The sequence below is a fragment of the Taeniopygia guttata genome, chromosome Z (assembly GCF_048771995.1).
Source record: "Taeniopygia guttata chromosome Z, bTaeGut7.mat, whole genome shotgun sequence".
In the NCBI taxonomy this organism is placed as follows: Eukaryota; Metazoa; Chordata; class Aves; order Passeriformes; family Estrildidae; genus Taeniopygia; species Taeniopygia guttata.
In genome coordinates, this window is record NC_133063.1 from 40,322,489 (window position 1) to 40,340,573 (window position 18,085).

Genomic DNA, 18,085 nt, shown 5'->3' on the forward strand with positions numbered 1-18,085 from the left:
GGGAGTCAGAGGACACTATGCCTTGCCTGAATCCAGCCTCAGGGTGGTGAGGTTTTAAGGTGTGAGGGTGGTGAGGCCCCAGCACAGGCTGGTCAGAGAAGCTGCGTCTGCCCCATTCTTGGAAGTGTCCAAGGCCAGGCTGGACAGGGTTTGGAGCAACGTGAGATTGTGGAAGGTGTCCCTACCCATGGCAGGGGGTGGAACAAGATGATCTTTGAGGTCTCATCCAACCCAAACCATTCTGGAAATCTATGATTCCATGAACTCCAGAACTGTGATTTGTGCAAAAAATATTTTAAGGTTTTTAGAAATGTCTGGATGAGGACATTCCTCTGCTGGAGGACAGGGGAAACAAAACTAGAGGGCCAAAATGGAGCAAGACATCCCTGATGGCCGTGCTTGCTTGAACACAGCCTGGCCCAGGCGAGCAGAGATGGAGCTCAACTTGGTGAATCTGAGCACTGTTATCCTCCACAAAACTAACCCAGATCAATCCCCAAAACTTGTCATAACCAAGATGCCATCAAACATCACAGCTCTGCTCAATCCAACACACAGAGACAAGCTACAACCCCACCACTTACACTTACTCCCATTCCCATGTGGAGAGAATGGGAAAGGGCCTATGCAGCATTTCCATCTCTAATCCAATTAGCTGATCCCCATTTTCTCCAGCCTAAGAGTCACTTGGCAAACGAGTGCTTTGAACATCATTCATTTTATCATCATTGCAAAATCCATTGCTCTAATAACAACTGTCCTCACATTTCCCAAAGAAAAGCTAATTAGGGCACAAGGCTTCCCATTTCAGCCTCCAGCTTCTCCTCCCCTTCACAGCGGACAGCAGCAGGGCATACCACACCTTCTTAGGAGCAGCCCAGATGTGTCCTCCAGCAGCTGTGAAACTGATTTCACCAACCAGAAGATGGGGACCTGAAGGGACAGTAGATGCAGAAATCTTTCATCCAGAACAGCCTGTGCACGACGCAGCAGCACCTGTGCTCAGAACTCCCTAATACCTGCATCAAACTGGATGCAATGATCCTCATGGGTCGCTCCCAACTCAGGCTATTCTGTAATTCTATTATTCTAAGTTGAGGAGAGGGACTACCTTTGCTGGCCCAGTTTTAGCCATGTGCTAGACAGACAAAAACTGGCAGAGGATGAAACACAGCAGGCAACTGGCAGGAATACAACCAGGGTGAGAATCTGGTCTTGGCACTTTCTGGCTCCTGTGTCCCAATTTTGGATATTTACCCAATTGCTTAAGGTTGTTCCCAGGTTGATGGAGGTCTCAAATGAAAATCAAGGGGCTTTAGCTCCATTCTCAGCCCTGCCACCTTCTTGTTGCATGACCTTGATCCACTTCCTCTCTGCCTTCCCATGTTCCCTGTCTATGAAATAGATGCAGTAATTCACTGAGTGCTTTGAGATCAAGGACTGAAAACATTTCTCAAAGGTGAATGGTTATGATTAAATTGCACAGGTAATTGCAATAACAGGACTGCTGAACTGTTTGTGCATCTCTAGACTTAAAATCAGATGCTGAGATTCCTGAAGTGATGCTTTGGGTCTACAGGTGTATCCAATGACGAGCACAGCACAGAGCAGTGTTTTCCCAGGGTTTGGGGCTGAAGAAGCAGAGCACACTTGCTGAAGGAGAATGGAACTAACCATCACTTTCTAGCCCATGCTACAGGAACAAGTGCACAGCATCTTGATGCTCAGGTGTGAGGTCAAGGAGCTGTGATGCTTGTGATAAATGGGCTGCCAACAACCAAGGAGTGAAGGATAAGACACCAGATAGGCAAGACACCAGGATGGTCATCACTACTTGTGTGTGCAGAAGATGATTTAAGGAACCAAATGGGAGTTTGTTTATTCTTCACCAGAAGATTTCAGATGGAGTTGGGCTGTCTGAGACAGCTTCAGATCATTCTTCCATCCCCACTTCCACCCCCTGTGGCAGTGCCCACCACCAACAGCCTCCAAGAAAACACTGCTGTTGCTGCTCATCCAGGGGAAACACATTAGAGGCGAGTTTTTATACTTGTCACTGGGCAAATAGTACGTGTGTCCCAAGAGAAAGTGAGTCACCCAAACATATGCTCACCGTGTATGGTTTCTGTCAACCCAACTCCTTGGGTTTTGTAAGGTTATGGAGCAACAGAGGGGAGAAAAGGAGGGAGGGGGAAGACACTTAGTGATGCTTTATCAGATACTTCTAATGATCATAATTAAGCACTCTGAGCTGAAAAAGAGGCAGAAAGAATTGCTCTATCCAGATGGTACATGAACCGCTTTGCAAACCAATCCGAAAAATGTCATCCCGACCACATTCAGCCCACAGGAGTGCCAATAATGGGAACACCTGAGAAGAAAATTGCAGAAGGATGTGGTCATATTTTAGATTGTGTATTATGCACTGAAGGGGGAAAAAAAGCAACAACCCTGGGTTAAAAGGACTTTTCATTTGCAGAGTGGAGTGCTCAGATGTTAGGAAATGCCATCATTAAGACTTCCTGTGCCATTTTATTCCAGTCCTCTTGTGCAAATACATTGCGATTGTCTTTAATTACAAGTTCACATGCTATTTTTCCATTCAGTGCACAGAATGGACTTTGCCCAACTTACAAGCAACTACTTAAAAGAATGTTTTAATTTTCTCAAATTTTGACCGTGTTACCACACTTTATTAACTGTTCAAGGGCTCTCAACCTGCTCTGAAAATAAAATGAACAATTTCCTGCAAAGCTTTTCCAGGGTATTGAACACTACAGTTGGAGAATGATGAACAAATCTCCATTCATACCACCCTGCATGGCAGGTTAGCATGGTGCTCCCTAATTTGGACCACAGAAAATATTACGGCCACTGGGTTTTGAGTGCCTGAAGGACAGCAAAAGGTCTAGTTCAAGCAGACAGGGGTCTACAGGAAAAAAACATTCTCTGTGCCCTACGGCACAAAAAGCAACTTGGGAGAATTAATGCTTGGCTTCACTCTAAATCTGTAGGTGAAAAGTTATGAACAATAATGGAGTGTGCCTAACGGGGGGCAATGGAGCTGAGGAAGGCTCTGGAGCACAAGTCTGATGAAGAGCAACTCAGGGAGCTGGGAAAGGGGCTCAGCCTGGAGAAAAGGAGGCTCAGTGAGGACCTTTTGGCTCTGCATGACTCCCTGACAGGAGGGAACAGATGGGGGGGAGCAGAATCTGCTCCCAGGGAACAGGGACAGGAGGTGAGGGAATGGCCTAAAGTTCTGCCAGGGGAAGTTTAGATTGCCTATTAGGAAAAACGCCTTCACCCAAGGAGCTGTCCATCCCTGGCCCAGCTGCCTAGGGCAATGCTGGAGTCCCCACTCCTGGAGGAATTTAAAAGCCATGTGGATGCTTGGCTGTGCTGGGGAATGCTTGATCTTCATGTTCTTAGAAGGTTTTTCCAATCTAAATGATTCAAAGATCCATTTATATAGGAAGCTTTCACATTCTCACAGATTTTTCAGAGATGTTTTTTCCCATTCACACTCTCCACACTGTAACCACTGAGCTGGCTCATTAGCTTTCTTCAAAGCCCTGAAACCTGATGACATTCCTCAAAACTCACACAGCACTTTTTAAACACCTCACTGAATGCAGCAGTGAAATGAGGATCACTTACCAGTCTGTGCCCTCTGCCAAATACCTGGGCTGGGGGCCCATGGGTTGTGGAGTCTGCAGTTGGTGACTGAAGTCGAAGCTGGGGTGTAGGCGGTGAGGCTGGACAGACATGCGCTCTTGGGCCCGCCTGTGGGGACGACAGCAGCAACAGGGAGGGTCAGACATGAGTGGGCACTGGAATTCCTGCCAAGAACCCATGGGCAAACTCCAAAGGCTGGGCTTGTGGACAAGTGTCCAAAGCTAAGCACTCCGAGCAGGTGTGAGGGATGATGGGAAGAGGAACCCAGGGCTGTTGTTCCCTCAGAGTCATCACGCAGCAATCCACTCTCAGGCCCCGTGGCACCCACATATGCTCAGTTTGCAGGAGATGCTATTTGCTGGCAACATGCAGAAAAGAAGGGGAAAATAAACAACTTCTCAGCAGCTTTGTGCAGTTTGCACTATTTCCTTTTTTGCTGCAGCCAGCCCCATAAACAACACACAAAGTAAAATGTGCCCCTGCTCCAGCCATGATCCATCATCATAAAGAAGCTGCAGGTTGTCTCATCTCCCATGTAGTCCATAAACTCCTGGGGAACCTCATTCATAACCAGATTACTCACGAGTGACTGAAAGCAGAATTTACTCTCACTGGCTTTTGCCAACATTTCTTTGGATGATGGACAGGCCAGGCTGGGTTCCAGGTCCTTCTCCCTCTGCTCTGCTGCCATTTCGGGCAGGGAAAAGATAGTGCTAGAAAATACAGTAAGGTTTTTCTAGGGATTTGAGTCTCATGATTATTGCTTATTTGAACTACTAAATGGAAGAGCATGAGCTGCTGGATCAGTGCCCACATTTGGCAAGAGACAAGGTGGATACACAAGCAGGATTTTCATTACAGACAGGCTCCTACCCTTTCCTTCCTGACAAGTTACCACTTGCCAGTGGAACCATTACAAAGAAAATCTTCAGGAAAAAACTAGGACAAATGGAGCAGGGGACTGACAGGTAAATAACTTTTCATGCAGCCTCAGTTCAGAGGCTTCACTCTCAAAGACATAACCCATATTCCCATTACTGGGATCCCATTATGCCTGCTCTACACCTGTAAGGGTGCTGACATCCTGCTCCATTGCATCTTTCAGGGACAAGCACTGGGACTGTGCAAGAGGTTCCTGCCTTCTTCCACACTACGGCCCACTTGCAAATACAACACTGACAGCATTAACCAAAGCAGATTCTGCATATAATTGTGCTCTGTTCTTTTATTTGAATTCAGCTTATGACTAAGAAATAAACACTTGTATCATCGGTTTCTCAGCCCAGAACATACTTGCTACCCAATAATTAGCTAATCATTAAATCCACCTAAAATCCATTTTATACATAACAAAACAATGATGAGACAAACACAGACAGAAAGAACACGGAAAGAAAGAATTTTCTATCCATAGCATTCTTTCCAAATGAAGCATTATTGCAAAGTCTCATCCTCTGATTCTTGATCGATGGGTACAACCCACAAATAGCTTCCATATGTTTCCAAAAAAAATCATTCCTCTCTCTCGAAATACAATCAAGACAAGGCCAGGCATCCATTTCCATCTCTGCTGAGTTACAGCAATTCTCTCTGTGTTTGTCAGCTCAGTGTGGATTTAGGATGCTCTCTTTGACAGAGTGTGCTGCAGGTCAGTAGCATCGTTCCCTCACAGAGACGGAAAGCCTGCCAAACCCTGAGCAGCACAACCTCCATGAGTATAAACTGATGAGGCAGGTGGGCAGAGCATCTCACATGGTTTTGAAACAGCAGACATGAGGATGCATCTCATGCGAGCAGACACAGGAAAGGTCCCTGGCAACACCACCATGATTCTCCTAGGAGCAACAATAATGGGACGCACCAGATGAGCACAGTAGGGATCTCCACAGGAAGGGCACACCTTCAGGTGCAGCCTGCCCTGCAGCCTCCCTACTGGTGGATGCATTTTCAGTGCACACAGGTGAGCTCGAGAAGAAAACCCAACCCCGCCAGCACGGCTGTGGTTCCACAGGCGACGTGAGGTTGACATGGCTTCTCCACATCCTTTGGGAAGAGCAGGATCCCCTTACCTGGGATGGGGCATGAGCCGGCGGTGCTGTGCCTCGAGGAGCTGCTGCTGGAGGAGGTATTGCTGGTGTAGCGCCTGAGGTAGGAAGGAGGGCCCAGCAACGTCCTGGAAGGGCAGGGCGGGCACCGGCGCCAGGGGCTGGTGCAGGGCGCTGCTGTGCTGGTGCGCGGGGGCCATATGGGGAGCCAGCCCCGGCTGTGGCTGCACCGCGTGAGGCAGGGCAAAGTCGGCGGAGAGCTGAGGCTGGGGACCCAGGTGGAAATGCCGGCAGGAGGTAGCATGGGGATGCTGAGACCTTTGAAAGGGAGCACCTGGAAGAGAAGAGCACAGCGGTCACGGGGGCCGGCAGCGGGCAGGGCAGACCAGCGCCATGGTCACCCACCCAAGAAAAGGGTTGGGCAAACGGCTGTTACTCTCCACTTGCAGAAGGTTTGTTAAAAAATACAAGTAAAAGAGAGCAAGTTAAAAGCTGATTACAAGAAAAAGTGCTGGTTTTGACTGATGGTATTTCTTATCCAAGAAAACATTGGAGCCAAAACATGGATTTTGGTTCAAAATCCTCTTTTGGCTCCAAGTTGAAGTGTATACTGATGGAAACTGCTTTGAGCTTGTTTTGGCTTTCCTGTCTCAAACAGAAAAAGAACAAAAGTCTTAATAGAGCCTTTGGATATAAAAATGGGAGTGATGGTTTTAAACAACAAGAGAGGCGATTCAGCCTAGATAGGAAGAAGACATTTTTTGTGCTGAGGATGGTGAGGCCCCTCGCACAGATTGCCTAAAAAAGACGTGGATGCACCCTCCTTGGAAGTGTTCAAGGCCAGGTTAGATGATGTTTGGAGCAACTTTGTCTAGTGAGAAATGTCCCTTCCCATGGCAGTGGGGTGGAACAAGATGACCTTTAAAGGTCCTTTCCAACCCTAATCATTCTGTGATGGAGACTCAAACACTCTAGAAAAGGAAATAAACAACAAAACCTGTCTTCTAAAATATATGGGTTTTGAATATTATCTCACAGAAGTTTTAAATGTTTTCCCTGAATTGCAGACTTTTCGTGCAAGTAAATTCTTTACCTCTCTAAAACTGTCTCATAGGCAAGAAAATAATCTCTGCTCTAAAAAATTGCCTTACACTGACTGCAGGACATGAGTGAGACAACTTCGACCTCTGACAGCAGGGATGAAGGCCCTGTGTGTTTGTTGCAGGGAGAGAGCAGCTGCTGGAAACACAACATGGACTGCTATGAGATCAGTCATGAAGCTGATGGGAATGAGGAAGAAATGAGTTGTGAAAGATATCCATAGTGGAGGCGTTTTGCAAAACATCTGGCATTGGCTTGCACTTTGCTCACGATCCTTGCTTGGACGAGCCCTTGGCCCAGTCCAGCGTGTTAATTCCTACATTCCTGGATCATTTACAGGCATCATACAAAACTTTTGGCTCTTTAACTGGGGAAAGAGTCAATTCAGAAACTAAGGATGGGACTCAAGTGAGGCTATTAGAGATGCCTCTTTGCTGAGGATCAGCCCCAGGATGGGACACCTGCCTTTTTACAGTGTTTTGAACACCACATCTTCCTCTTTCTATTTCAATCTTTGTGAATGGTACAAAACACTCCCAGAACAGCACCAAGAGACATTATTTCATCCCAAAGCACAAGCATGTACATCATGCTTTCTTCACCCCGATCCCTTCTGCTCACATCTCCCTGGCAGGCAGGGGCCAGTCCATCACAGCAGCTCAGGGAGTCCTGAGCAAGCCAGATGCCAGCAGGAGAAACAGGAGAGAGCCTATCAGAAATGGATGGTTTGCAAAACTGTGCATAATTATACACAGCACCTCTTAAATACAAACTAATCCTCCACAGTGCCCCTCTGAGAGACAGCAGGTTACACAATATGTGCCACCCACAGCAGTACTTCCTGAGGTGATAATTTCCCCTGCTGTCAGATAACAGCATGATTCGACCACAATATTAATTAAAACTAGAGGTGGTGGGATCAGACCTGCTGCTCCTCAATGACAGAGCTGCAAACCCAGGCCAAAGAGCCATTCATAAACCCTGTTCCACTGCAGGTTGTATTTGTTGCTGACAGCCTGGCCCAAATTCGCCATAAAGAGGTAAAGGCTGAGGAATGAAATGGGGATCATGCACTTCCCTGGCCATTGCTGAAGGGAACTGTGAGGAGAAGCTTCTTGGCTGCTGTGAGTGCTTGGTACTTGCCAGGGAACTCGTGGTGAATTGCTCAGCCTCTGATGGCCATGTGCCCTCCCAGTGGAGAACTGCTGCAGCAGATCACGGGTGAACCACTGTGTACCCCCAGGCCTTCACGGGGCCTGAGGACAAGCTGTGAGAGCAGGTGAAAGTGCTAAACCCTCTGCATACACTTACACACCAACCTGTGCCACCACACTGAGGTTCAGCTGTATTCCAGACTAAAATGTCTTGGGGCGATACCAGACAGTGAAACTCAGGAAGACTCCCCCACATTTCCTGGGACACATTCTCTAGCACATAAGTAAAGCAGAGAAAGCCTGTCTCTCATCTCCTGTGACTCTCTTGTCTCTCAATGCCTGGTGTAACCTCAGCCAGTGGTTTCCAGCTTTTACTGAGTTGTGGGAACCCTTAAGTCAGTTAAATGTGTGGAGGGCCTTTGATGCCAGATCCATGGTGAACTAAAAAGTGCAAGTGGGCAGATCAGCTGGCCATGTTTTTGATTTAGATTTCGCCTCTCATACAAATACAGTCCTTGAGAGGAACTCATTCCTACTTTTCCAAGGTCCAGAACATGCAAATACTACACTTTATCTGTAATATGTGTGCAGGAAGATACACAGAACTAATGTATCAGAAAGCAAAAGCCTAACTTATTTTGTTTTGGTACAGAGTCAATTAGCTTTATCTTTAGGAAATAATTAATTAAATAAAGCATTTTTCAGTATTTTTTTGCTAACACCTACTGATGCAGTGATGCATTTCTCTTCATAGGAATAACACCATCAAGATGTGACTGAGACCATATGATTAAATAAAACCCATCAATTTGTCTTAACATAACACATTACCCTACATAGTAATTGTTCATTCTCTTCAACTAATCCAATTGCTGATGAGGATTTTTACAGCAAAGCAAAGACTTTGGGGAATACTTCAGCAATTCTATGCTTATTAGCAGTTATCCAATTACACTGCTGGCATAACCAAGCCAGTCTGCAAAACGAAGAGCCAGTCCTCACTAAGCAGGGTGCTGGGGAGCCCCAGATAGCCCTGGCAAACAAGTAACAGCTAAAAACAAAACATTACACTTTTAAATTCGTTATTTTTGAGTTTATCTTCTCCTGCTCATTGCATCTAGATGCAAAGGGTCCTGGTGTGGATTGCTTTCCCAGTCCACATTTTGGTCTCATGTACATAAGGTAAATACAGTACACTGTATTTACAAATGCCCTGCAAACATGAGCTGGGCATCCTTGTCCATCCTTGTCCTCACCACAATCATCACCAAAAGCAGGCACTCATCCCTTTGAATTCCACAGAGGTTTACACATTAGCAGTGTCAGAGAATCACAGGATTTTTAAGGTTGGAAAAGTTCTCTAAGATCAGCAAGTTCATTAACCCAGAGTCATCATGTTCAACCTTGCCCGCAGATGTCACATTCACAAGACTATTGAACACCTGCAGAACTGGGGACTCCACCACTTCCCCGAATGCCTCTTCCAAAGCCAGACCACACTTTCTGTGAAGAATCTTTTCCCAATATTCAACCTAAACCTCTTCTGGGAAAGCTCAAGGCCATTTCCTCTCATCCTGTCCCTTGTTCCTGGGGAGCAGAGCCCGAACCCCACATGGCTGCCCCCAGCTTTCAAGGAGTTGTGGACACCCAGAAGGTCTGTTACTGATTACTTTGCTAGCACAAAGCCTTCTCCCTCTGTTCCAAGGCACAAGTGTGGTCCTAGATCACATTTGCATTGACGCCAACAAGTAATAAACATTGCCTGTAAGATACTTCAAGAAAATTGAATTCATGGATTCAATCTGCTTTTTGCTTGGATAGCAATGTCTGCCACAGCAGAGACTAATCCGTGACTAAAACCGAGTCCTGATACAATGTTCAGATTTTGTTTCCACTCCCCACTACAAGGGCAGAGCTGACATTTTCATTAGCCAAGCTTTGGGGACATATCCGCAGCAAAGACAATGAGGATGTGAAGTGTATCTATCATGATCCAGAGCCACTAACTGCATCCTCCATGATCCTTATTCACCATCATCTGTCCACTAGTACCCACATGAAGGCAATATTGCTCCAGAATCAGCAAGGCAGAGACTTTCTTTCAGCTTAATGGACTCAAGTTTTGGTCATCACACCATAGAAGGATTCCCCTCCTCCATTGGGATACTTTGATTTTGCAGGAAGAGAAATTAACCAGATCTTGTATGTTTTTATGGCTTACTCTTCATGTCCAAACACTTGCCTTCTTCAGCCCAGGAGACAATCACAAAATCCCAGCATTAAGGTTGGAAGGACCACTAGAGATCATCTAGTCGAATCCTCCTGCGCAGGCAGGGTCCCTAGAACACATTGCTAAGGATTTTGTCCAGCTTTTTCATATCTCCGGGGAAGATTTTCAGGGAAGTCTACAGAGGCAATGCAGTCCTCACCAGCCCTAGAGAGGCTTTTGACCCAAGGCCAGCCTGGAAACACCTTTTGCTGTGCCCAGCCTGCTGGTTGGGATGAGAGGGCCAGCCCCCTGTGTGAGGCTCATCAGTGTGTTCCTGGTGCCTTGAGTAATTCCAGTTGCTCCTGTCTGGAGCTGTGAACAACTGATTTACCTGGGATCACTGTCAGGCTGCCCACCAGCCAAAAAACATTTTGTTGTCCTGATGGTACTTCCTTTCATTTAAATGCTGTTGCTGTAGCAGATGATGACAGCTCAGAGCAACATCAGATCAACAGCTCTGAGATGAGCGATGCATCACAACTGTGTCAGCAAAGCAGGTGATTTGTTCCAGTTTTGGGTAGTTTTCTTTTCACAGGTTGAGGCCAAATGTCCTCAAAATGCCCCCAGATGCCCACACACCAACCTAAGCTCCCAGCTTGGACACCCCTTGTTGCCTTATGCTCAGCTAAGCCATGGAGATAGCTAATGCCTGAATCTACCTAATCCAGGTCTAAAAGGTGCTTTGCAAGCCTCAAAATTTGTGATAACACATGGAGAGCAAGAGAGGATCTGCTGGAGAAATTAATCATGACTTGGGCAAGCCAGGCTATCTGTGGGGTGGGAAAGACAGCTAGGTGGTTTTCTGGCATAACTGGGGACAAGTCTGACCCAAAAGAACCTGTGGCATTTTGTGATGGTGTAGGACCATATGGCCAGGGATGCCTTTGGGTGACCACCAACAACATCTCCCTGTCTTGTGTAATGCTCTGCTGGTTGCTGATTCCAGTCCCCCTCAACTTCTTTGATCACATCCTAAAGCCAAGTTCAGCACCAGGGATCAACAGGTGGAGAATCAATACTTGGGTGATTCCTGCCACTGACAGAACATTTGTGTGGATCTGTGGCTGCTCCAGCTGGCCTGGCTCTCCTCTGCTGCTGTGAAGCTGCAGCTTCACACTGTGATGCTGAAAACCTGCTATGGAGCTGGTCTGTGTGACATCCCACTGCCTTGGGCCTCTACAGCCTGCAGTATGCCCCACAGATACTCAGTTCTGCAATCACACAATCACAAAATCATAGAATGGTTTGGGCTGGAAGAGGTCTTTGAAGGTCGTCTAGTTCTAATACCCTGCCATGGACAGTGACATCTTCCAGTATCCCAGGCTGTTCCAAGCCCTGTCCAACCTGACCTTGGACACTGCCAGGGATGTGGCCCCCACAGATTCTCTCTGCAGCCTGTGCCAGGGCCTCACCACCCTCACTGGAAAGAACTTTTTCCTAATATCTAATCTAAACCTACTTTTTCCAATTTTAAGCAATTCCCTCTTGTCCTGTCACACCAGGCTCTTGTCCCATCTTTCCTGTAGGTTCCCTTAGGAACAGAAAGGGAATGAGGTCACAGTGAGGTCATTCTGAAGCCTTCTCATTTCCAGGCTGAACAGTCCCAATTCTCTCAGCCTTTACTCGTAGCAGAAGTGGACCATCCCTCTGATAATCTTGGTGGCCTTCTCTGGACTGACTCCAACAAGTCCCTGTCCTTCCTGTGCTGGGGACTCCAGAGCTGGTGGCAGCTCCCACCTGAGTGTGGCAGAGCGGCACAATCACCTCCTTGATGCTGCAGCCTCACAGAATCATTTAGCACCATAAAATACAATAATAGAATCATTTGGGTTGGAAAAGCCCTCTCAGATCATCAAGTCCAACCCAGCACTGCCAATCCCAGTGCTAAACCACATCCCCCACCTGCACTGTGAAGAAAATCCTCCACAAGCCCGCGGGGAAGGCTGCTGAACAACAACTTACGAAGCTCCCAAAACATTTAGCTGGAACCAGGAAATACAGCCTTCAGCCTCAGTCTGAGGAAGGTACAAATTCATTTTTGGAAAGTCAGCAGACAATGCAGGCCTGTGGACAGCTGAACCTGCTCAGCTGCTCGCTGCCATGCCATTTCCACCCTTCGCTCTTGCAGGCCTCAAGCAGAATGCCTGTGAGAATCCTCAGGAAAACTCAGCACATCCTCCTCACCACCTCTTTCTCACTTCCGTGGCTGCTGTTAATTTTTTTTTTCATTTTCTCCCTCTGCTCTGCAGTTATATTTATTGTTTCCATACATAATCCAAAGCAGCACGGACATTTTTTCACCAACAAAAATGCTCCTGTTTCCTTTGCACCCCCAGGTGAAGCCTGAGAATTATAAATTTTGGCAGGCTGGTAAGTGACATTGAATCACAGAAATACACTGGTCTGGTCCTACGTGCTACTGCCACTAGGGATTCTCCTTCAGCATCAGTCAGGGTTTGACTACATCTAGGCACATGCATATTTATCCACCCAGCAGTATTTCAGCCGTAAAGGCTCAAGGGATCTGTGTGCTTGTTCAACACTGACCCATCTCTCAGATGCAAAGTCTCTGGGTAATCCCTGCAACGAGACAGGGGATGCTACAGGCTTTATGAAAAGAAAAAGCCCAGAAAGCAGAACTATTTATTTCCACCTCTTTTCCTCAGGAAATAGCACTCTTGATGCAACCAGGCTACTGGTAAAGGACACAGGATCCAGACCAGGCCTGGAGCTGGTGGTGGGATAGGTGTCTGAGCAGACAGCTGCAGTCCAGGAAGCCCAGCCACCTTCGACAGGAAAACAAAATCTGTCTCATGCTGTTAAGCTGCCTGCAAAACATGGGAATATCTCCTCTGGGTAAGGCAGCCTGGACTGCTTGTCGAGGCCTCCACATGTGGGGGCTGGGGGTGTCAGGGAGGCTGGGGCTGGTTCACATCCAGGTCCCATCGTGGCAGAGGGAGATGGCAGCTCCTGGAGAGCCCTGGCTTCATTCACTGACTGGTTTTACAGCTGAGGATGATCTGCCTGTTGTAATTGGCCAAGTTGGGGGATGGAGTCTGGTTGTCTCAGCCACTTTGTCCTGATTAGACCCCCCTGAGACCCCTCGTCCTGCCTGGGGAGGCAGAAAAGCCCCCACAACAGGAGCCTCTACGAGCACCAGGAGAGCCTGCCAGGCTTTTAACAGCCCAGGAGCCTGCAGCTCACTTCCCTGGATGTGCATTAAAATTCCCCTCAGAGCCAGCAATGTGGTGGGAAGTTTGCATTGGTCCTGACAGCATGCAGTGAGTAAAAGCCAAAATCATGGGAGCAGCTCCAGCTTCATGTGGCACATGGAGAAGGCCACCATGGGGGATTCACACTGCATCTACAAACAAGCTCCTAATTGCCTGATGTCATCAGACATGTGTTAATGCCTTCAAATTGTTCATGAATATACCCTTATGAAATGAGAGAAAATTCACTTACTAATAGGAAGTGAGGTGTGACAATCACAGAACAATTGAATGGCCTGGGTTGGAAGGGACCCTAAAGATCACCTAATTACAACCCCCCTGCCATGATAAATAAAACATGAAATAAATGACCCCCCCCGACCAAATTCATGGTATTCAGCTGCATAAAGGTTGAGTGGTCTGGCAGAGGGAGATGCTGTGCTGTCTCACTGCTGTTACAGGACAGCAGGGTGAGGAGATTGGGACAGAGAGGATGAAGGAAGAGGAAAGAATTTAAGTGAAATCTATCAGGCAGGAAGGAATCTGTCTCATTCTCTAGTGCCAGGGAAATGGTAAGGGACCCGAGATCTGTGGTTGGGAGACACAATAAATGGATAAAGACTATTTAAATTTGCCTTATTTACTTATTCAGGTTATGCCATGCCAGTGACGAGTCAGGATCAAGGGCTGCTCTGTAGTGGCTGGTGGAGCATATTTGTGTCCTGGGTGGCAACATGAGGTTCTGGAGGTTTATCATCTCCTGCTCAGAGGTCTTTCACACCTGTTGGAAAAGTGTTTCAAAGGAATTCACAGGAAAGAGGCTCAGATGGCCTCCCCACTGCTGATTAATTCTTTGGTGGTCACAGCCCTCTTTGCACTGTGCCTCTGTGCACGTACAGCACAGCTGAGCTCTTCCCAAAAATCCTCATAAATACAGATCTCAAAGCCTGCACAGTGCCCCTGCCTGCTTGTACAATCCGCAGTCAGCATCCTCCCGCACTAATGAAGCCTCCCACTAATTGCTGAGTGACATGAGCTGGCGTGGCTGCAGGGTCCCTAACATAGTGCACAGCACAGCATCTCCTCTCCTGAACACCATGCAGGGAAAGCATGTGCAGCATTAATACACCAAAAAAAAAAAAAAAAAAAAAAAAAAAATCAGGGCCTAAGCTTAGCATTCAACAAAATCAAAAGCCAAAAAGAATCACATGGTGTGATTCTTAGGGTTGTTCAGCACAGGGCTCAGGGTTGGTCTTAATGATCCCCGTGGGTCCCTTCCAACTCAGGATAATCAGTGATTTTGTGATCTACAACCGGCAGTGACCAGTGTTAATCAGCATATTTACAGAAAATCATAGATAGTTAAGGGTTGGAAGGGACTTAAAGATCATCTAGTCCCAACCACCCACCTCTATTTACATCAAGACTGAAGAGGTACTGAGTGCTGGGGATGGGAACCAGCAAGAATGAGGGATGGGATACAGCCAGACAGCCTGGACCTATCACAGGAGGGAGACAGCTGTTTATACAGTACTGCATGAGAGTTTTTTTCCTGCAACTCTTTCCCACTATTTTCAGGGGGAAAGAAATGTTTTGTTGAAGATGATGTTTCACAGCAACATGTTGAATTCAGCAATATTTTTCAAGGAGGAAGGAGAAACACTTCAGCAGCATTGCTACACTTAAAGCTGTCATTTTGCTTTTGTACTCCTCAACGTGTTTTAATTATAGCCTTATTCTCAGTGTTGAATTTGAGGGTGTATTTGAGATTTTTGCATCATCACATTAAAAAAAAAACAAACAAACAAACAAACAAAAGAAGCCAAATTGTGCTGAGAGAAAATATTTTCTGGGATTTAGTGGTTCCAGGCTCTGGCATGTCTGGAGGGATGGGTGGTCCCAACAGCCTGGCATGATGTTTCTTACCCAGCTCAGTTCATTCTGCCCAGGTTGCCCTGTTTCTCCTGGGTTTAGGTTCAGCCCTGCTCATCTGCCAGGAGCAAGCCCTGGAGGAAATGTGGCTTTGGAGATGTTGAAAAGCCCCTCTGAGAATGGTTTTTAAAATAATGTTTGTCCTTTCTGTTTTGTCTGAAGGTGTTGGAGAAAGAACAGCTGACAGGAATCACTTGACCACAACTCCTGTGCTAAAAGCAGGAACCACACTGCAGGTCTCATAGGCTTTTTTGGGCTGCAGGGCTTATGCCCAAGCAAAATTCCAGCAATTCCAAGGGCAGAGAAGCTTTGGCTAGTACCTAAACTTTAAGGTAACTCCTGAAGCTTTGCCCATCAGCCCAACTCTACGTGCTCAGCCACCCCTTCTCCCTCACCACCATTCCATCCAGCTCCTTTGTGCAACCCAAGCCTGTTCTGCATTGCTCTATACTGGAAAATGCAAAAAAAAAGGTTTGAATATTCCCACTTAGTGGGAAGATATCCGGGCTCAAATGCTCTTCTCCAGCGTCTGGCCAGTTATTTCAAATTTAAAAATTAAAATGTTGAAAAGGAAGTGGAGTGGGTTTGAGTGCCCTTTGGTCAAGGGAGCCAATAAAGCTCAACTTTTGTAGTTTTATATTACTAGCAAGGTGACACATCCATGTGAATGAATCCCCAACCTGGAAATGTGGTAATTAACCAGGGGAAGGAATTAATTCCCTATTTAAAAATAAGAAATAAAAAAATCCTGGCATGACAGCAGCCTATTATTTGGCTCTCTCTGCAATGGGGGAGCACTTGGAGCAATCCCCATCTCTACCCTTGGGAATGCAAAAACATACTGACTTGTGCCTTCAACTTTGACAGGCAGCAATAGGCTGCAGCCAGTTGTTTGGAAAAGGAAATTCAATACTTGTGTTTCCAAAGTTTCCTTGCTTTCACAGTGTTCAAAACCCTCTCCAGGCATTTGGAAGTGCTAAACACATGCCTTAAAAACACTCTTAACTGCTCCTAATGACTGGCCAGGGAGGTTTGCAGCAGCTCCCTCCTTCCAGTAATGACATGCAGGACATCCAGAAACAGGCAAAAAGCCAAAACCAATGGGGAAAAAAAAATCCAGGTGGACATTGCAAGGGCCTGGCAGGGTCTTGGGGGTTGCACTGCATTGTTCCCAGAGCCTCTTAATTCTGTGACAGCCCCATCCAAAAACCTTCACCTAAATGCTGCCAAGACCTAGGGGTCTGAGCTCCACGTGGACCTTTAACCTGGAGAGGGAGTCAATGGGAAGAGCCAATGCCCTCAGCTGACTCTGATCCGTGTCTAAGCAAAAGGTTTTGTGATTGTCCCTGGTCACACAACTGCAAGTGCCAACACCAGCCCAGCACACACAGGAGGGGCTCAGGCAGGAGCAGAGTTCCTGTGGTGCGGCCGTGCCCCACAGGCATTCAGGATCCAAAGATTATCCACAGCCCTGGCAGCCACGGCATCCCAACCCTGTGCCAGCCTCGACACCCCCTCCCTCTGCAGCAGCTTTTTGGTGAGGACCTGTGGTGATGGTCTTGGCCCTTTCCTCTCCCCCCCCCCCCCACACGTAATATTCCCCCAAAAGGGTTTCAGTGAAACCCATTGAAGGCTTTTCATCCTCTTCTTGCACTATCAGCAAAGAGGGTAAAGATGCCTTTTTTTCGAAGGCGTTGTTTGCCTGACCTGCTTTAAACCTCCCGTCTAGGAACAGATTGGAACAGACTTTGAAACCTACCCTGAAAACACAGAGGTTTGGGTGGGTTATCCTGCATCAATCCCCATCCGCCTCTACTTTGTATGCATTAATTCCCCACCCACACACCCATTATTTTAAATGGGACTGTAATAACCAGCTGGCTTTTCCTGAAGGATTTATTTATCTGCATCTCAAGCCCAGGGGTGGGAGATTCCCATCCATCATGTCCACATAGTGCAGAATGAGTGGCAGTGGTTTTTGAGGATGGGGGCAGGTTTGGGAAATGGGTGGAATGTTTCACCATTTCTAGGAACGGCACATCAGTTTGGATGGGAGATGTTTGGCAGACCAGCCTTTCTTCTTTCCTGGTTCTCTGGCAAATCAGCCCCTAAGCCAGAATATTTTGGCAGGGAGTCAGGACATAGGACATCCCCTTGCAAAGGGATTGGTTGATGATGACATGTTGCAGGTCACCCTCTGGGCTTTATCTTAAATCCTGTAATCCCGTATCAGGTAGGGTGCAAAGGATTTACCAGCCTGTTTGAAACCCTCAGAGTGCCAGGAGGGCAACTTATGCAGTACCTGACACTCAGGGAAGACAGTATAATGTACAGTCCCTTTTCAGATTTTACAGATGGTTCAGAAGCCACACCACAAAATGTTCCTGCTCACCCCAGAAGGCAGTAAAAGCTCAGCAGCTGGTTCCTCTTTCAAGTGACATTACACAGAATACAAGAGCATCTTACAGCTGCTAAAGTACAAAGAATGAGGATTATCTCTTAAGAGAGAGCAGACTGCTCCAGCAGGTGGGTGTGTTGGATGCAGTGTGAGAACAATGCTAGCAAATATTCCCTGTAAAGCACTCTTAAGTCCCCATCCTGAGCCCAAGAGCTCAGCCCCACATTCAAAGTGGAGCCTCAGAGTGAGGAAATGATTGCACCCTTGGAGCTCCTGCAAGTTCCCTGTCCAGTCTGGAC

General features: G+C 47.0%; 1 protein-coding gene across 4 annotated transcripts in view; it reads right to left on the reverse strand.

Moving 5' to 3' along the window:
- Positions 1-18,085, reverse strand: part of ARK2C (arkadia (RNF111) C-terminal like ring finger ubiquitin ligase 2C) — a 64,397-nt gene that overhangs the window by 9,602 nt on the left and 36,710 nt on the right. For 2 of the 4 annotated variants that reach the window (XM_072922265.1, XM_030257729.4), the window contains exons 2-3: positions 5,745-6,054; positions 3,658-3,783 (exon numbers count right to left, since the gene is read on the reverse strand). In XM_072922265.1, coding sequence (XP_072778366.1) covers positions 3,658-3,783; positions 5,745-6,054 — 436 coding nt within the window. Of the gene's footprint in view, positions 1-862; positions 934-3,657; positions 3,784-5,744; positions 6,055-18,085 lie in introns of all 4 variants that reach the window. The other 2 variants (XM_072922264.1, XM_072922266.1) reach the window with 2 other exon arrangements.